The 16,096-nt window shown below is 47.8% G+C and overlaps 1 protein-coding gene across 2 annotated transcripts in view; it reads right to left on the bottom strand.

Moving 5' to 3' along the window:
• CREG2 (cellular repressor of E1A stimulated genes 2) overlaps positions 1-15,876 on the bottom strand; it is a 33,098-nt gene extending 17,222 nt beyond the window's left edge. For both annotated transcript variants that reach the window (XM_045981655.1, XM_045981656.1), the window contains exons 1-2: positions 15,424-15,876; positions 12,838-13,007 (exon numbers count right to left, since the gene is read on the bottom strand). In XM_045981655.1, the coding sequence (XP_045837611.1) occupies positions 12,838-13,007; positions 15,424-15,840 (587 nt within the window). In that variant the 5' untranslated portion in view covers positions 15,841-15,876. The remainder of the gene's footprint in view (positions 1-12,837; positions 13,008-15,423) is intronic.
• Positions 15,877-16,096: the final 220 nt, after the last annotated feature.

Raw genomic sequence — 16,096 nt, 5'->3', positions numbered from 1 at the left:
AGCTACCACAGCTCAGGGAGGTCTAGGGTCAAGCGGCAAACTGCGTAAATCCGTCAGATTCGGGAGTTTTCTTGCCCACATTCTCCATGTTGGCTGGTCAATGTTAAAAGTGAGACTTCGCTATTCCCTCCGCTTTAATCTTCTTTTTTTTTCTTCTGGAAAGAAAGAGAGAGACAGAGAGAGCACAAGCGGGGGAGAGGCAGAGGGAGAGGGAGAAGAAGGCACTCTGCTGAGCTGGGAGCTCGACTTGGGGCTCGATCCCAGGACCTGAAGATCATGACCTGAGCCTAAGGCAGACGCTTAACCATCTGAGCCACCCAGGTGCCCCCAAGCTTTAATCTTTTATTTCTCACTTGGTTTAGACCAAGCAAACGATGGCCTGTGCCCTATTTCTGTTTGGTGTGACAGAGAAGAATGGATTTTACATTGTTCGAGGATGGAGAAAATCCAAAAGAAGAGTAATATTTTATGACCCGTGAAATTGATATGAAATTTGGATTTCAGTCTACTTGAAAAAAAGTTATATTGGCGCACAGTCACATTCATTTGCCTGGGGCTGCTTTCATGCTACGACGGGTTGAGAGTTGAGGAGTCATGACAGAAGCTGTACGACCCACCACACCTCCAAAATTTGCCATCCTCCCCCTACAGAAACCATTTTCTGACCCCTGGGTTGGACTGTGGGGCTGTTTGGGGCACCTGGGTGGTTCAGGGTTAAGCCTCTGCCTTTGGCTCAGGTCATGATCTCAGGGTCCGGGGATCAAAGCCCCACATCAGGCTCTCTGCCAGCAGAGAGCTTTCCCCCTCTCTGCCTGCCTCTCTGCCTACTTGTGATCTCTTTCTCTGTCAAATAAATAAATAAAATCTTTAAATTATTAGTTCTCCTGGAACCCCTGGAACCCCTCTGTGAGGATTAAAGGCATGAATTCATGTAAGGTAATGAGAGGAGTGCCTGGCCTGTCATAAGCCCTCAGAGAGTGATGTTGTTGCTGCTGCTGCTGTTGCTGAATTCTCTTGGGGGCTGAAAGGGAGGAGTGGCTGGAGAGTTCCGGAATTGTACAGCCTAGACTGGTGGTGGTATCGATCATGAAGTAGCAAGAAGATTGCCATGGACTGAACTGTGTGGCCCTCAAAGTCCAATGGTGAAACACGAACTCCCAGTGGGACTGCATCTGAAACAGGGTCTTCAGAGACCTTCATGGATGACTTAAGATTCATGAGGTCACGAGGGTGGTGTCCTCATTCGATGGGACTGCAGATCTTATAAGAAGAGAGCAGGGAGGGGCATGTAGAGGGAAGCCCACATGAGGACCAAGCAAGCAGGAGGCCATCTTCAAACCCAGGGGAGATGCCTCAGGGGAAACCAACCCTGCTGATACCCTTATCTTGGACTTCCAGCCTCCCGACCTGTGAAAAAATAAATTTCTATTGTTTCGGCCTCCCAGTCTGTGGTATTTTGTGACGGCAGCCTGAACGAGTCCAAAGACGGCAGGGACTGAACGGTGACTCTGAAATGGTGACTAACACAATGATGTCCCTCGGCATCATGGTCAAACTTGTCCCCATCAGAAGAACCTTGACGGTTTCTAGCTGGGCTGTGCATTTCAGTTCAAATCTACCCACCTAGTTACCAATCTGTCTGTTTCGCTTCATAATTTGATGACAGCTTGAGAAAATGCTAGCATTTCTTCTTTCCTCTTTGAAATCCGGTATCATTACTTGACATTCATGTATCTTCATGGGGATGTTTTGTCTGCTTGAGGCCCTGGACCATACAGGGTCAATTTGACCTGGTGGGGTCCAGAAACTGGGTCACTGAAATCAGTCTTACAGACACTGTATCATAAAATGGAAGCCTTGAAGCACAATTCACTAAAACTCATGCTCACTCATTAAACTGCATTCAAATCTTGAGAAAGGTACATCTGTTAAGCAAAGCGTATGTTTTGCTGACATTTAAGGAACTTGTTTTCACCTGCCTGGAAGCTTTTCTGTATGATACAGCCTGCTGAGTTACAACAAGAGAGAGAGTGGACATGCCCGGCTTTAGGTCAGTTGCTTCATGTGAGAACACTGCGTACTGTTCAAAAGTATTATAGTCTGCTGTGTTCAGGACACTGCAAAAATGTAGTTGCTGAATTGTGAATTTTTCTTGTGAGTTAAGATGAAAGAATGATGGGAAGAAATCCACATAATAACTACAAAAATCAAATCTACATAGAACTTTGTAAACATACCTGAGACAGAGAAAATAAAATAAGCAAGAACAGTAAACAGGAACTAAATCTACATCTACTGGAGGAGACCATCGGCAGTTGTACCTAATTCTTTGTTCACTATTACAGCTGATTTCCTCACAAAGTTGCTCTTTGATAAAAGCAATGAATTAGTATTCATAAGTAAGTCACCACCGAATTTAAATAGGGGACATCACATTAAAATAGGGAGCATTTTCTTCTCCACTGGTGGTGATTACCCAGAATAGAAAGGAGATTATGTAATGATGTATGATATGTTGGCTAACTGAATGTAATTAAAAAAAAGAAAGGGGGCGCCTGGGTGGCTCAGCAGGTTAAAGCCTCTGCCTTCAGCTCAGGTCATGATCCCAGGGTCCTGGGATCAAGCCCCACATTGGGCTTTCTGTTCCGGGGAGAGCTTGCTCTCTCTGCCTGCCTCTCTGCCTACTTGTGATCTCTGTCTGTCAAATAAATAAATAAAATCTTAAAAAAAAAAAAAAGAAAGAAAAAAGAAAAAAAAAGGAGATTATGTATTTAAATAGGTACACAGAAAACTTTCCCTTTACCCAGCTAGACTCAGTATAAGTTCCTTCCCACCCGTGGTAGGCAGGATAAAGCCCCAAAGATGTCTGCATCCTAACATGTGACTGTGTCAACTTATATGGCAAAGGAAAACTGAGGCAGCTAATCAGGTGGCATAGGATAGGGAGACTGTCCTGGATTATGGAGAGGGGCCCAATGCAGTCACAGGGGGAGTCAAACAGCGTCAGAGAGATGTAGCCATGAGAAAGACAACCGGCCATGGTTGGCTTTGAAGGTGGAAGGGGTCACAAGTCAAGGAATGCAGTCAGTTTCCAGAAGCTGGAAAAGGCAAGAAAATGGCTTTTCCCCTAGAGACTCCAAGAAGGCACACAGTCTCGCCTACACCCCGAGTTTAGCCTACTCTAAGACCTGTTCAGAACTTCTGCGCTGCGTAACTGAGGTAACTGTGTAACTCCTCGAGAGGCAGGCAGAAACGAAGCACATCCTGGGTAATGAACTAACTCGTAGTTACTGGGACCAGAAAATGTGAACACATCTTTAACCCGGGAAGGAAGAGGCAAAAAAAGGAAAGGACTTTCAAGAGGTTCATGTCTTTGTTGTTTTTGTTTTGTAGATTTATTTATTTACTTTAGAGAAAGAGAGGGAGAGACAGTGCGTGAGTGAGGCAGAGAGGGGGCAGGGGGAGAGTGAGAGAGGGTCTCAAGCAGACTCCGCCCAGAGCGCAGAGCCCAACCTGGGGCTCGATCTCAGGACTCTGAGACCATGACCTTAGACCTGAGCAGAAATCAAGAGTCCAACGCTTAAAGGACTGAGCCACTCAGACTCCTCAGTTTCTTAGTTTTGAAGGACAGGTCAGGTTGGGTTGGATGAGACGGAAATGGTGGACGGACAGATGCGAAGGAGAGGCCAAGCTAGTGGAAATCACAGCTCCCGTGTGGATTTCTACTCTTTTCCCCTACTGTGGAGCGGTGTGGTTTTAACAGTTAGGGGCCCTTTACACACGTGGTCATTGCCTGGGGAGTGCTTGGTAAATATTGTTTGAAAGAAAATTTGCCTAGTTTCATCACAATATTTACCATGTTCCTTTGCATACAATAGAGTTAATTCAATTAATGTTTAATTGAATTTCTTCCCACTGCATCTCTACATTATTAGAACGACAGCTTTCCCTCACAAATTCCTTTGTAATCCAATTAGTTAAATTTTTTTTTCTTAGACATTTTGTACCATCCTACATAGATAATTTAGGTACACTTCTGTATCATCTCAGGAGAGTTACTTCAAGTATGTCCTTCTCTGATGGGGGAGACCCGCCTCATAGAAGTGAAAGGACAGTAATCAAGACTACATAAAATGAATGAATGAATGAATGATTTAAAAAAAGATGTTATTTATTTATAAATATTTATTTATTTGACAGAGAGAGAGATCGGGAGAGAGAGAGAGCACAAGCAGGGGGAGCGACAGGCAGAGGGAGAAGCAGGCTCCCCGATGAGCAAGGAGCCCAATGCGGGGCTCTATCCCAGGACCCAGGGATCATGATGGGAGTCAAAGGCAGACATTGAAACAACTGAGCCAATTAGGTGCCCTAGAATTTATATGTCTATATCGAATCCTGAGTTTTTCTCCTTCTTCCAATGACAAAAGAAGAGAAAATTAGACAAAATGCATTAAGAAAATATTTGCAAATTATACATCCGACAAGGATCATATCCAGAATATAGAAAGAACTCAGGCAACTGAATAATAAGAAGACAAATGGCCCAATTAAAAGCAGGTAAAGGCATTAAATAGTTCTCCAAAGAAGATACACAGATAGCTAATAAGAACATGAGAAGAGGGAGCCTGGATGGCTCAGTTGGTTAAGCGACTGCCTTCAGCTCAGGTCATGATCCCAGGGTCCTGGGATCGGGTCCTGCATCAGGCTCCCTGCTCCACGGGGAGTCTGCTTCTCCCTCTGATCTTCTCCCATTTCATGCTCTCATGCTCTCTTTCACTGTCTCTCTCTCAAATAAAGAAATAAAATTAAAAAAAAAAAAGAACATGAGAAGACACTTAACATTAGTAGTCTTTAGGGAAATGCCTATCAAAACCACAATGAGATACCACTTCATACCCACTAGTATGGCCATCATAAACAAGCAGACAATAACAAGTGTTGGTGAGGATGTGGAGAAACTGGAAACCTCATACATTGCTGATGGGAAGATAAATGGCACGACCAGTGAAGAAAACATTCGGTTCCTCAAAAAGTTAAACATATACTTACCCTATGACCCAGCAGTTCAGGTCCACTCTTAGGTGGATACCAAAGAGAACTGGAAAAAAAATGTACAAAAACTTCCAAATATTCATAGTAGCATAATTCATTAACAGCCAAAACATGGAAGCAAATGTCCACCAACTGATGAATAGATCAATAAAAACAGATAAATAGAATGCAGCATATTCAAACAATAAAGTGGTATGTGGCCATAAGAAGGAAGGAAATACTGATACATGCTAAAACATAATGAACCCTGAAAGCTGATAAGGGCAAAACTCTCTAAAGATCTACAAGGGTGGGGCGCCTGGGTGGCTCAGTGGGTTAAACCTCTGCCTTCCCCTCAGGTCATGATCCCAGGGGCCTGGGATTGAGCTCCATATCGGGCTCTCTGCTTGGCCAGGAGCCCGTTTCCCTTCCTCTCTCTCTGCCTGCCCCTCTGCCTCTCTGTCAAATAAATAAATAAAATCTTAAAAAAAAATAAAGATCTACAAGGGAAACCATTCTAGATTTCTTTCTAAGTCAGCATGACTGTTCATGAACTTTGTTCCAACCCAAAGCCTGATTTACAGCCCTCCAAGCATACATTGTACACCTGCTTTGTGAAGGAGTAGCCCAAAGGAAACCATCTTGTCCTTGAGATAGTGATCAATGTTCCTGCTCCCTGCATTCCTTGATGATACAACTCTTGATTCCTGCCTATATGCGAATCCATAATCTTTTGAGCTTCTAACAGGATGTAAAAAGTATATAACCTAGTAAAAACAATTCATTCTCTGGAGTACTGTCTTCCCTATGAAGAGCATGTTTCCCTGGCAGCTATCCTAACTTGGGCTCGATTAAATGCTCTTTCTTGCTGTTAGAGATTCTAAAAGATTTGTTCATTTTGCATTGACAAAGCATTGTGCTAAGTAAGAGAAATCAGTCATAAAAAGCATACATTATATAATTCCACTTATAGGAAATGTCCAGAATAGACACATTCAATAGATACACAAAATAGATTAGCACTTTCCAGAGGCTAAGGGCCTCGTAAGAAAACCCTTACATCTATCTTAATAACCCTCAAAGCGTTCTGGAAAGTGTATGTTTATGGGAGTTACATCCTTATCATGAATTCAAATCGTTTCAGCTCGAGGTAGAATCATGTCTAACAGGTGACTGATGGGGAGAGATAGGCAGAGATGTGGGAAAGAGGTGGCATAAAGATAGAGGAACCAGAATCGTCAGTGGACCTGTGAAACGAGTGCCCTGGGAATCACGAGGACAGAACTTCATGGAGCTGAAAGGAAATTACGGAGAAAGAGGTGGCCGCAGGTTCCTGGGAGCACTGACCCGTGAAATGAGTAGAAGACAGGAGAGAATACCCGAACATCGGCTCGGGAAGCCTTCTTCCGCACAGCTGCCTTCTCTCCCAGACAGCTCTTCTGAAAGCAATTCAGGTTAATACGAGCTGCAGGACTGCAGAGATGTGCAGAGAAGAGGCAACGTGAACCTGGACAGAGAGCCATCTGTTTAGAAGATTTATATGTTGCCTTCAAGGGGAATGCACAAAATTCAGTGAAGAGAAATTGAATTCAGCTGCTTGATCTGCTGAGGGCTGGGCCTGGTGCTTTGAAACGCAGGTCACGTCTCAGGTAGACAAAGTGCAGATGGAGATGCATCTTGGCCGCTAGCAGGCGAGCTGCTGCAAGCACATGCTCACTCTGTGTGCTCACTTGCCTGAACTCTTCTAGAAAAGGACGAAAAAGAGAGCCTTCCACACACAGCTCTTGGGGCACAAATCCCAAAGCCTGCATTTGGCATTGGACTAGGCTGAGGTTTTTAGCTACTGTTCAACATTATCTTTTCACCCTATAAGAATGGTTAAAAAGATGCAGGCTAAGGGGCATTCCTATTTCTGGAATTTCTTGATATTTTATGCAAAGAAATGATTAAACTCGGTACACTATTTCAGTTGCACGTGCTCACCAAGCATTTAGCCTGTGCTCATGGCATAAAGGCAGACCAGCCCTCCCACCAACATCCTCCCACATCTCACCAAAGGAGCTTCTCGTCCTGTCAAAGTGCCTGTCACATGCCGGGGCTGCTCAGAGGAGAGGGCGGGAACCTGTGTCCCAGCACATTGTCGCAAACTCTCTAGTGTGAGCAGTACTTTTTTGATGTATGATTCTTTAATGTTGAATTGCCTCTGCAACATGCACCCCTCCAAGCAAATCATTCTGAGGGACCATCATTTCTCAAGGGATCCCACTGTGTTTTACACACACCCACCCGGCTGCAATCCATTCACAATCTGGCACCTGCCTCTCAGAAACTAGATTCCTTTACAATCCAAAATCTTAGCATCTCCTCTAACACCCAACCACACTGAGCCCTGGTCAATTAAAGAGCTTTGGCCAGCTCCTTGTTTGGGCAGGGATGCCCTTAGATGGGGGAAATGAATGAGCCATGGTAATATTTCATGAAAAGCCTTTTGGGGGAAAAGTAAACAAGTGTTCTCAGATCCTTTTTTTTTTTTAAGATTTTATTTATTTATTTGAGAGAGAGAGAGAGCACAAGCAGATGGAGAGGCAGAGGAAGAGGGAGAAGCAGGCTCCCCAATGAGTAGAGAGCCCATCGTGGGGTTTGCTCTCAGGATCCTGGGATCATAACCTGAGCCAAAGGCAGACGCTTAACCGACTGAGCCACCCAGGTGTCCCTCAGATCTTCCTTTCTTGATAACTGAGTAGAAACCTAGCCGGTGTCTCAATTATCAGATAATGCTGCTGATAAGCCCCTTTAGGTTCTATTTATTTCCAGATCTTCAAAATGAAAGTTCATCTAATGCCAATGAGCAGAATGTCACTCAACAGAAGAGCCCTCCCTGGCCCAGACGACTTGATTCGCCTTGGTTCTCTGAGAAGATGCAATGCCTAAGCTCCATGGTGTTCAGGCTTGCATACTCTGTAAGGAAAGATGTTTCCACAGAAGAGAAATGTCTCCAGTGGGCTTTCTTTGTCAATCAATATTTATTGGATGTTCATACCACTGGGTCTCTGGTCTGAGTATAAATTTGCTTAGGCATAGGAGCCTCTCTACATACTGGTATCTTCGAGGGGAGAGGAAAATGAGAGAGCAGGGGGTTGTTCATTGCTGGTGAAATCTTGTAAAGTGGAATCTTATTCTCAATTTGTTATATTAACCCAAGCTGAGAAACCTGAGTCTTGTCCCTTAGGAACCACTAATCCTGTCCTTTTCGGTACTGAAAGGCGCTTTCTGCTAATTATCTAGTCAGATTCTTTTTCCAAATGATCTCCTCCAGGAAGAAGGGCAGGGTAATATCACCCAATTTGATATGCCTTGGGTGGGAATCCAGAAAACTGTGTGCAATTAACTAAGTCGAGTATCCTTACTGTGACATTTTAGGGTATGTTCAGGGACCAGAGGATCGGGGTGGTAAAAAGTTTGGGGGGAACCTCATAACTAGATGGAATGGATTATCCCAGGCTGAATTTTATGGATTCACTGAAAAACTCTTTAAGGCCCCCATAAACCTGTAAGATATGGAGAAATACTAGTTCCTTTGCTTATTCTCACGATGTTGGCCTCACCCAGCTTCAGTTAAGGAAAGGACATTTGCTGTGTATTTTCTTCATCATTAAACTTCCTGAGAGTTTTGGATACTCAATGTCTTTCAATCATAGCAGTTTCAAAAAAATATACATATATATGTGTATATATATATATATACACACACACACACATATATTTATTTATTTATTTATTTGACAGAGAGAGAGAGAGAACAAGCAGGGGGAGCAGCAGGCAGAGTGAGAGAGAGAAGCAGGTTCTCCGCTGAGCAGGGAGCCTGATGGGCCTTGATCCCAGGACCCCGGGATCATGACATGAGCTGAAGTCAGCTGCTTAACCACTGAGCCACCCAGGCATTCCCCCCCATAGCAGTTTAGATCCAACTTCATCGTTAATCTACAGGCCAGCTGATAGACCCAAGTATCATTTTTGAGGCATGATCTGTGTCAGCGTACATGTGGTATTATTGAATGAAAAACACTCTTATATACAGTGGAATATTCCTCAGCCAAGATAAAAAGGAGACTCTGCCGCTGGGGACAACACGGATGGCCCCTGAGGGCATTATGTTGAGCAGGAGAAGTCGAACAGAGAAAGACAAATACGGTATGATCTCGTGTATATGTGGAATCCAAGAAAAGCCAAACTCACCAAAACAGAGAGTAGGATGGCAGTTACCAGGGCCTGAGGGTTGGGGGAAATTGGGGAGATGTTGATCAAAGGATACAGACACGCGGTTGGAAGACGGGTAAGTTTTGGATGCTAACGCACAGCACAGCCATCAAAGGCAATGATAAATACATTATATCCTTCAAAGTTGCTAGGAGACCAGATCTTAAATGTTCTCACTCCAAAAAATAAATGGCAATTATGGGATGTGACAGAGGTGTTAGCGAATGCCATGGTGTAATCACACCGTAATATACAAATGTATCAAATCAACGCGTTGTGCACCTTAAATGAACGATATTACATGGCAATTACATCTCAATAAAAAAACACATTTCTTAGCTACTTGCTAAACACCTGTATCAGTTTTGATGACAACAAGCTTTTAGGTTAAACCTCTCAAATTAATAAAACTAGGATATCAACCAACTATTAGCCAATTAGCGAAGACACAGGCTCTCTTCTCTATTTTGAGGGGGAGGCAGGCTCCCGGCCGTGCAAGGATTTTGTTATTTTTCCCGACGAAAGCATTTAAGCAGGGAATTCCAGGATCTAACGTGGATTCTGGGGAATTCATCTTGAGGATGAATTCAAGGTGACACAGCGGACTGGGGGGGGGGGCAGGGAACCAGTGGAGGTGACTGATATATACGCCCTCAGAACGGTAATAGTTGGATATGTGTGTGACAGGACAGGCACGTTTGCACACATGTGCACGCACACACACTCACACCCACAGCTATCTGTCTGCATGTGGAGCTCTACAAGCAGAGGGCCGATCAGCCTGCCCTCGCAGTACAATCAGATGCACTGGGCTTACCCTCGGGCAGGAACTGTGCTCGGCCCTCATTCTGGAAAGGGCGCTCACCAGCCGGTCCCAGTGCAGACTCCGCAGGCACCAGGGCCAACCCTGATGCATGCAGAGGCAGGCTGTAGCTGAAATGCCCCATGGGCCATTCAGGAAATGGCTGGGAAGGCACTTCTTTTCCTTCTCTAGAGCATCGGCGGCCACGCTGCTTCCTTCCTGTCTGGCCTGGGTTTGTGGTTCCGTGGCTGTGGGCTCCTCAGCCTCTGCGTGGCCCTCGGGGCCCGCACAGCCCCGGGAGGCATCCCACAGAAGACCGGCTCTGGCTTTGTCTGCCCACTTAGGGTGAAATGGGAAAGGCTCCGGCCCTCCCCAGCGGCAGAGAGTGTCCGAGGACCGTGCGCACACAGCCTGCACCGAAAGTGAAGGTAAAAGGCTGTGGCACCTTTTCAGTTCCCGTGGACAACAGCTTTAAAGACTGAAGACAACGCTCCTCGTTCTGAGCATGAGCTGCCTTCCGAAGGTGGCTTTGATTTATCAACATCATCATGAGACATGGGAGTTGTTTTTTGTTTTTTAATCCTGCTGCTCTGTGGGAAATGCTTTGACGTGTTTGACAAAGAGCCCTGGTCACAGCGGCCATCCCTCTGGGCTCTGGGAGGAGGTCCAGCCTGATACAGCCTGGCCGGGCCATAACCTTGAACTTCTTGCATGTTGGGGTAGTTCTTCGTCAGGGCCATTTCCACCTGATGCCATGCTATGCTCCTGTGGCCCGAGGAGCTCCCGCTTGGTTTGATTATTCAGGGCTCCGGTATCAGTCTGTCTTTCCTGTGAAGTCTCTGTGCTCAACACCGCCACGGTTCTGGAGCCCAAACCCAAAACGTAACACTGAACTTGGACGATGAAGCTCGCACAGAGGAAACACACCTGGGTGCAGGCAGTTCATTGGAAGTAGTGGCCCTGGGGGTGACAACAGGCCCCCACGGCCTGGTCACCTGAGCTGTGGGGCTTCCTATGGCTAAACTTGATTTTTGCGTGCATTTCTTTAAGCTCAATTTTAATGCTTCAGAAGCTCAAGCAGGGCAAGCGGGGAGCAGTTCTGAGGCGTTGCGAATGAGTATCTGGACACAGGGGCACCAGGGGTGGCAGCTCATCCCTTCCAGTCCAGATGTGCAATGGTGCTGAGACACCGAGGCCTTCAGGCCCGGCGGGGGGCTGCCTTGGGTCCTGAGCTGAGCTGCCTCGGCCGGCTACCCTGGCTGGTCCCTGGGGTTTGCCCTTTCTGCCGGTGGTCAGCATGCATGCTATGCATCCAGGCATGCCCAGTTCTTAGGGACCTGGATCCCCCCAGCGAGGACCTCTCGAAGCCAGATTTCTCAGGGCTGCCAGCTTTCAGTTCCTGCTGACGTCCGCCTGGGACTTTTCAGTCCACAATCCGTCCCACACCCTGAGCGCTGCTGCAGCTACGCGCGCGGCTCTGTGTTCTGCTGTCTGTCGCCATGAGCAGATGTGGCATGGACACGCTCTGGCCCATGACGACTTTGACGATGCCTGACTTAGGAACTCCTCAGACGTTTAGAAGGGTATCCTGGGAATATCCTTCTGGGGCCAGCAAGCGTGGCTGGCCAAGAACAGAGAGACTCTTCCATGAAAGAGGAAACATCCCTTTTTCTGGCTTCTTGTCGGGCCCTACAGAGGGAACGGGGTCCGCTGAACTGCCTCCAGCCCGATGCAGCCTCTCCTCCTCGTCAGTGCCCAAGTGTAAGCGTCGGGGTCTTTTATCTGGGTGACATTTTACAGCATACTGTTGCTTTATTACCACCCCCCCCCAAGAATGAATCAGTTTGTTTGCTTAATGTTTTTTACGCTTTGCGTAAGGAATACCAGAATTTTGGAACTGGGATGAATCCTATTCTAGTTCCTAAAGCGTCATTACCTTTTACAGTGAAGCGACAGAGTCCTGGGGATTGGGGGACTTGCCTGGGGCCACCTGCTACATTCGCTGCTCCTTGGGCGGTGCTGCCAGGCGGCCCCCCATGCAAGCTTGGGGCAGGAATATCCCCAGCAAGATGCGATTTCAGGCTCAACAGAGGTGCTGGATTAATGTTCCATCTGCACTTAGGTGTCTTTTCCTTGAGACTTTTTGAAAAAGAGGGTTGAACACTTGGGGTCTTTGTGCACACATCTCCGGTTGGGTGGGGAATGGCGGGTTTGAAATTAATTTGAAAAATGACATGAAAATTGAAATGAAATGAAAAATGAAAAAAAATTACCCCTGGAGGGTGGTAAATGGATTCCATTCTCTGGGTGTGGAGGGCGGTAAATGGATTCCATGCTCTGGGTGCCTCACAGACCAACTACTGGATCCCTCCTTCACCAGCCTCCCCTCCCTACCTCTTTTCCATCATAACAAGAGCTGCCATTTGCCCACCAGGTATTGTACAAGACCCTCACCCCTCTCAGTAACCCTAAGAGGTAGGAATTATTATTCCCATTTCACAGAGGAGGAAGCTGAGGCTCCCAAAGTTGAAGCCACTTGCTCCCTACCACACAGCTTGGTGAGTAGCAGAAATCAATCAATCTGATCCCAAACAGTGGAAAGCCACTCTTGCCATTTCAGGTTGGTGAACACATCACTTGGCATCACAGGGCCCTGCTGAAGTCCCATGACGCAGAGCGGGCCCACCCCACAGCCTCCCTGCTTTATGCAGCGGACCTGGGAAGGCAAGGCCAACCCCTTTGTCTACCTGCAGAACTCTCCTTCCGATTCTGGCAGCAGGAGAGAAGCCATGGGGTTCTTCATCAGATCGGCCACTGCAGGGTCCTTGGGTGTCACATAGAAGAAAGGAGTCCCAGTGCTGTTGTTCATGGGGCCGTCGCTGATAGGCAGGCAGTTCCCAAACGGCAGTCCTGGGATCTAACAAACAGCGAAAAGGGCTTTTTCAATGCAAGGTTTTGGATTGATCTGAGCTGGGAGCTTCGCGAGTGTCTCTGGCCAGGAAATATAACAACGAGGATGGCATCACTGTGGTTTTGACAGGTAGTAAATGAAGGCACAGTGGTTGCCAACTGACCCAGTTCACCCGGGGAAGGCTCCAGAATTCTACAGAGGAGCTGAGCAGGGGCATTCTGTGTGCAAGAACAGCTAGGAGATTATCCTTGAAGCTGCTGCATCTACATAGGAAAATGCTCACTTTACACAATTTAAAGTTATTTGTGGGAGGGGAGATGAAATTCATGGAGGGGATGAACCATGAAAGGGAGAACCTTTCCCACAAGCTGCCCCCGGGAGCCCCACTCTCCCAAGGTTTTGAAAACTTCGGGGATAGAACTTAGGTCTTAACTTTAATATCTTATGTGATCTCTGGTCTCCGGGGGGAACTATTTCTTTTAGAGCCACATCATTTTCTTATGTATTAGTTACATTTTTTAATGGTAATCAATGTTCCATTATATGATTCAGCAACTCACCCCGGAAGTCACAGAAACATGCTACCCTCACTTTTGTTCATGATCATCCAGTGAAGGAGGTCAAGTTCTCAGATATTTCTTAGGTTTTTCCAAACCCTGCTGGTTCCTGCCTCTCAATCTTCCTGAGCTTTATTTACTCTTTACAGAGTAATACAGAGTATTATGTAAAGAGTATTATTTACTCTTTACAGTGACTCCTTATCGTCACTGAGCTCAGAACTCAGGGGTTGTCCTTGTCTTTCCAGTGTTATGTGGCAGGGGTGTGTAGACTTGGAATAAGGGATGGCTTCTCCTCTTTGAAGAAGACGCAATGTTAAGAAGTCTTCCAACATGGTAATAGAAGTTCATTCACAGATTCTGTTTTTCAGCTTGTCCAACTGCCTAGAGTCATGCTTTGCACATATGATGTGTACATAGGAAATGTTATCTGACACAGCACAAGCAGGTGGAGGGGCAGAGGGAGAGGGAGAAGCAGACTCCTCGCTGAGCAGGGAGCCCAATGCGGGGCTCGATCCCAGCACCCTGGGATCATGATCCCAGCTGAAGGAAGATGTCTAAAAACTGAACCACTCAGTCGCCCCACAATTTATGTTTTAAACCAAGATCGGCTTCATATTTTTTTTTTTTAAAGATTTTATTTATTTATTTGACAGAGAGAGATCACAAGTAGGCAGAGAGGCAGGCAGAGAGAGTGAGAAGGAAGCAGGCTCCCTGCCAAGCAGAGAGCCCGATGCGGGACTCGATCCCAGGATCCCGAGATCATGACCTGAGCCGAAGGCAGCGGCTTAAACCACTGAGCCACCCAGGCGCCCGATCGGCTTCATATTTAAGCTTCATACCTTCGTAAGGTGTGTCTTAGGAGCATAATATATAACCGTGAGAAACCATTTGGATACTGTGACTGTGGTTAAGATCACTGCCATAATCAGAATAAACTTATTTATTTTTTAAGAGTATTTTTTAAGAGTAAAACAGGAACTTCAGAACTACATAGCCAACCACTTAATTTCACAGAGGAAAAAAGCAAAGTGGACAACCCAGTGACTTGGCTAGTTTCCAGATGGGTGACACCCACACCTGGGTCAGAGCCTGCCTGCTGCGCAATGACCTATACATTCCCCCCAAATTTGTTTTTGCATAATTAAATAGGATTTCAAACTACCTCCCTGTAATAACACCCTTATATGGATCTTACCAGCCCTGAAAGCTTTCTGGAGGGTGTGTACTTATGGATGTAACATCCCCATATTTATCCGTGCCATTTTGGCTTAAGGTGGAAATCTGGCTAACAGTGAGTCAAACATTTGCGAACTGAATGATAAAACTGCAGCAGAAAACAGCTCATTCCAGCAAGTATACACTTGGCACCCTACACCTCCTTTCCTGGACAATTCTTGAGTTCCATTATTTCGAAATGTCAATTTCCACCAAAACCCCCGTGGCATTTTTTCCAGTCCCCAGGTCAGTAGGTGACCAGGAAGTTCGGGTCTGTTGGGTGCTGTGGGCTGGGAGTCCGCATGCACCTACTCTGGGATGCCAAAAGCAGGTCTGGCTTCTTTTGTCCAGGTCTGGATGGGTCAGGCCCTGCTTATGCGTACTTCTCTTTGAACACCTCAAGACTGCACTTCAGTCCCCATCCACCTGGCAGGATGCCTGGCTGTCAGCACCCCCCTCCCCCTCTGCCACGTTAAGCAAAGCACAATCTGGTTCCATTATTTATGCGCCGTCCACAGTGCAACCCAGCCCGCTGGGCACGTCTGTGAGACCTGGGTCTGAGCCCCGGGGGCGGTCGCTAGCGTTTCCCCGTCCCCAGGCCACCGCGAGGCACGCACCTGCAGCCGGCTTCCGGCGGGGCGGCTTACCTTCTCGTGGGCGGACACCGTGGCCAGACAGCCCCAGGCACTGGCGTGGGCCAGGAACCGGGCGGTGCCGGGGCGCAGCCTCGGGCCGCTCTCGCGCCGGTAGGAGAACATCCCGGGCGGCGCTGGGGGCGGCCTGGCGCGGGCGGCGCCTGGCTGGGGCGGCAGGTGCGCGTCCTCCTTGTGCGCTGAGGCCGGGAAGCTGCGCTGCCAGATGCTGCCCGAGTCCTCCAGCAGCGCGGGCAGTGCCTCCTCGGTGGAGGCGCTGTCCAGCTCCTCGTCCACCTCGTTAGTGACGGCCCAGGACACGGAGCTCACGATCACGTAGCCCGCGGCCGGGGACAGCAGGGCGCTGCAGCACAGCAGCCAGGAGAGGCGGGTGGCGGGCCGCGCGGGCCGCTGGCCGCGGCGCACGGACATCTTGCAGCGGCGCGCTCTGCCGCGGGGACCGCCTGGAGCGCGCGGGCGGCCGGCCGGCGAGGGCGGCAGCGCCCCCCTGCGGCGGCGGACGCGCGGAACTGGACTCCGCTTCCGACCACCGCAGGATTCCGGGGCGGGGTCTTCACCGCCTCACGCCCGCGCTCAGAAGTCCAGCCTCCCGGAAAAGCCGATTCCCCCTTGCACGCTGCACGTCCTGCAACCGCCGTGCACAGAGTCCTCACAGCCTGCCAGCTCC

This window comes from Meles meles, chromosome 16, assembly GCF_922984935.1.
Source record: "Meles meles chromosome 16, mMelMel3.1 paternal haplotype, whole genome shotgun sequence".
NCBI lineage: Eukaryota > Metazoa > Chordata > Mammalia > Carnivora > Mustelidae > Meles > Meles meles.
This window is presented reverse-complemented; position numbering and strand designations above follow the sequence as displayed.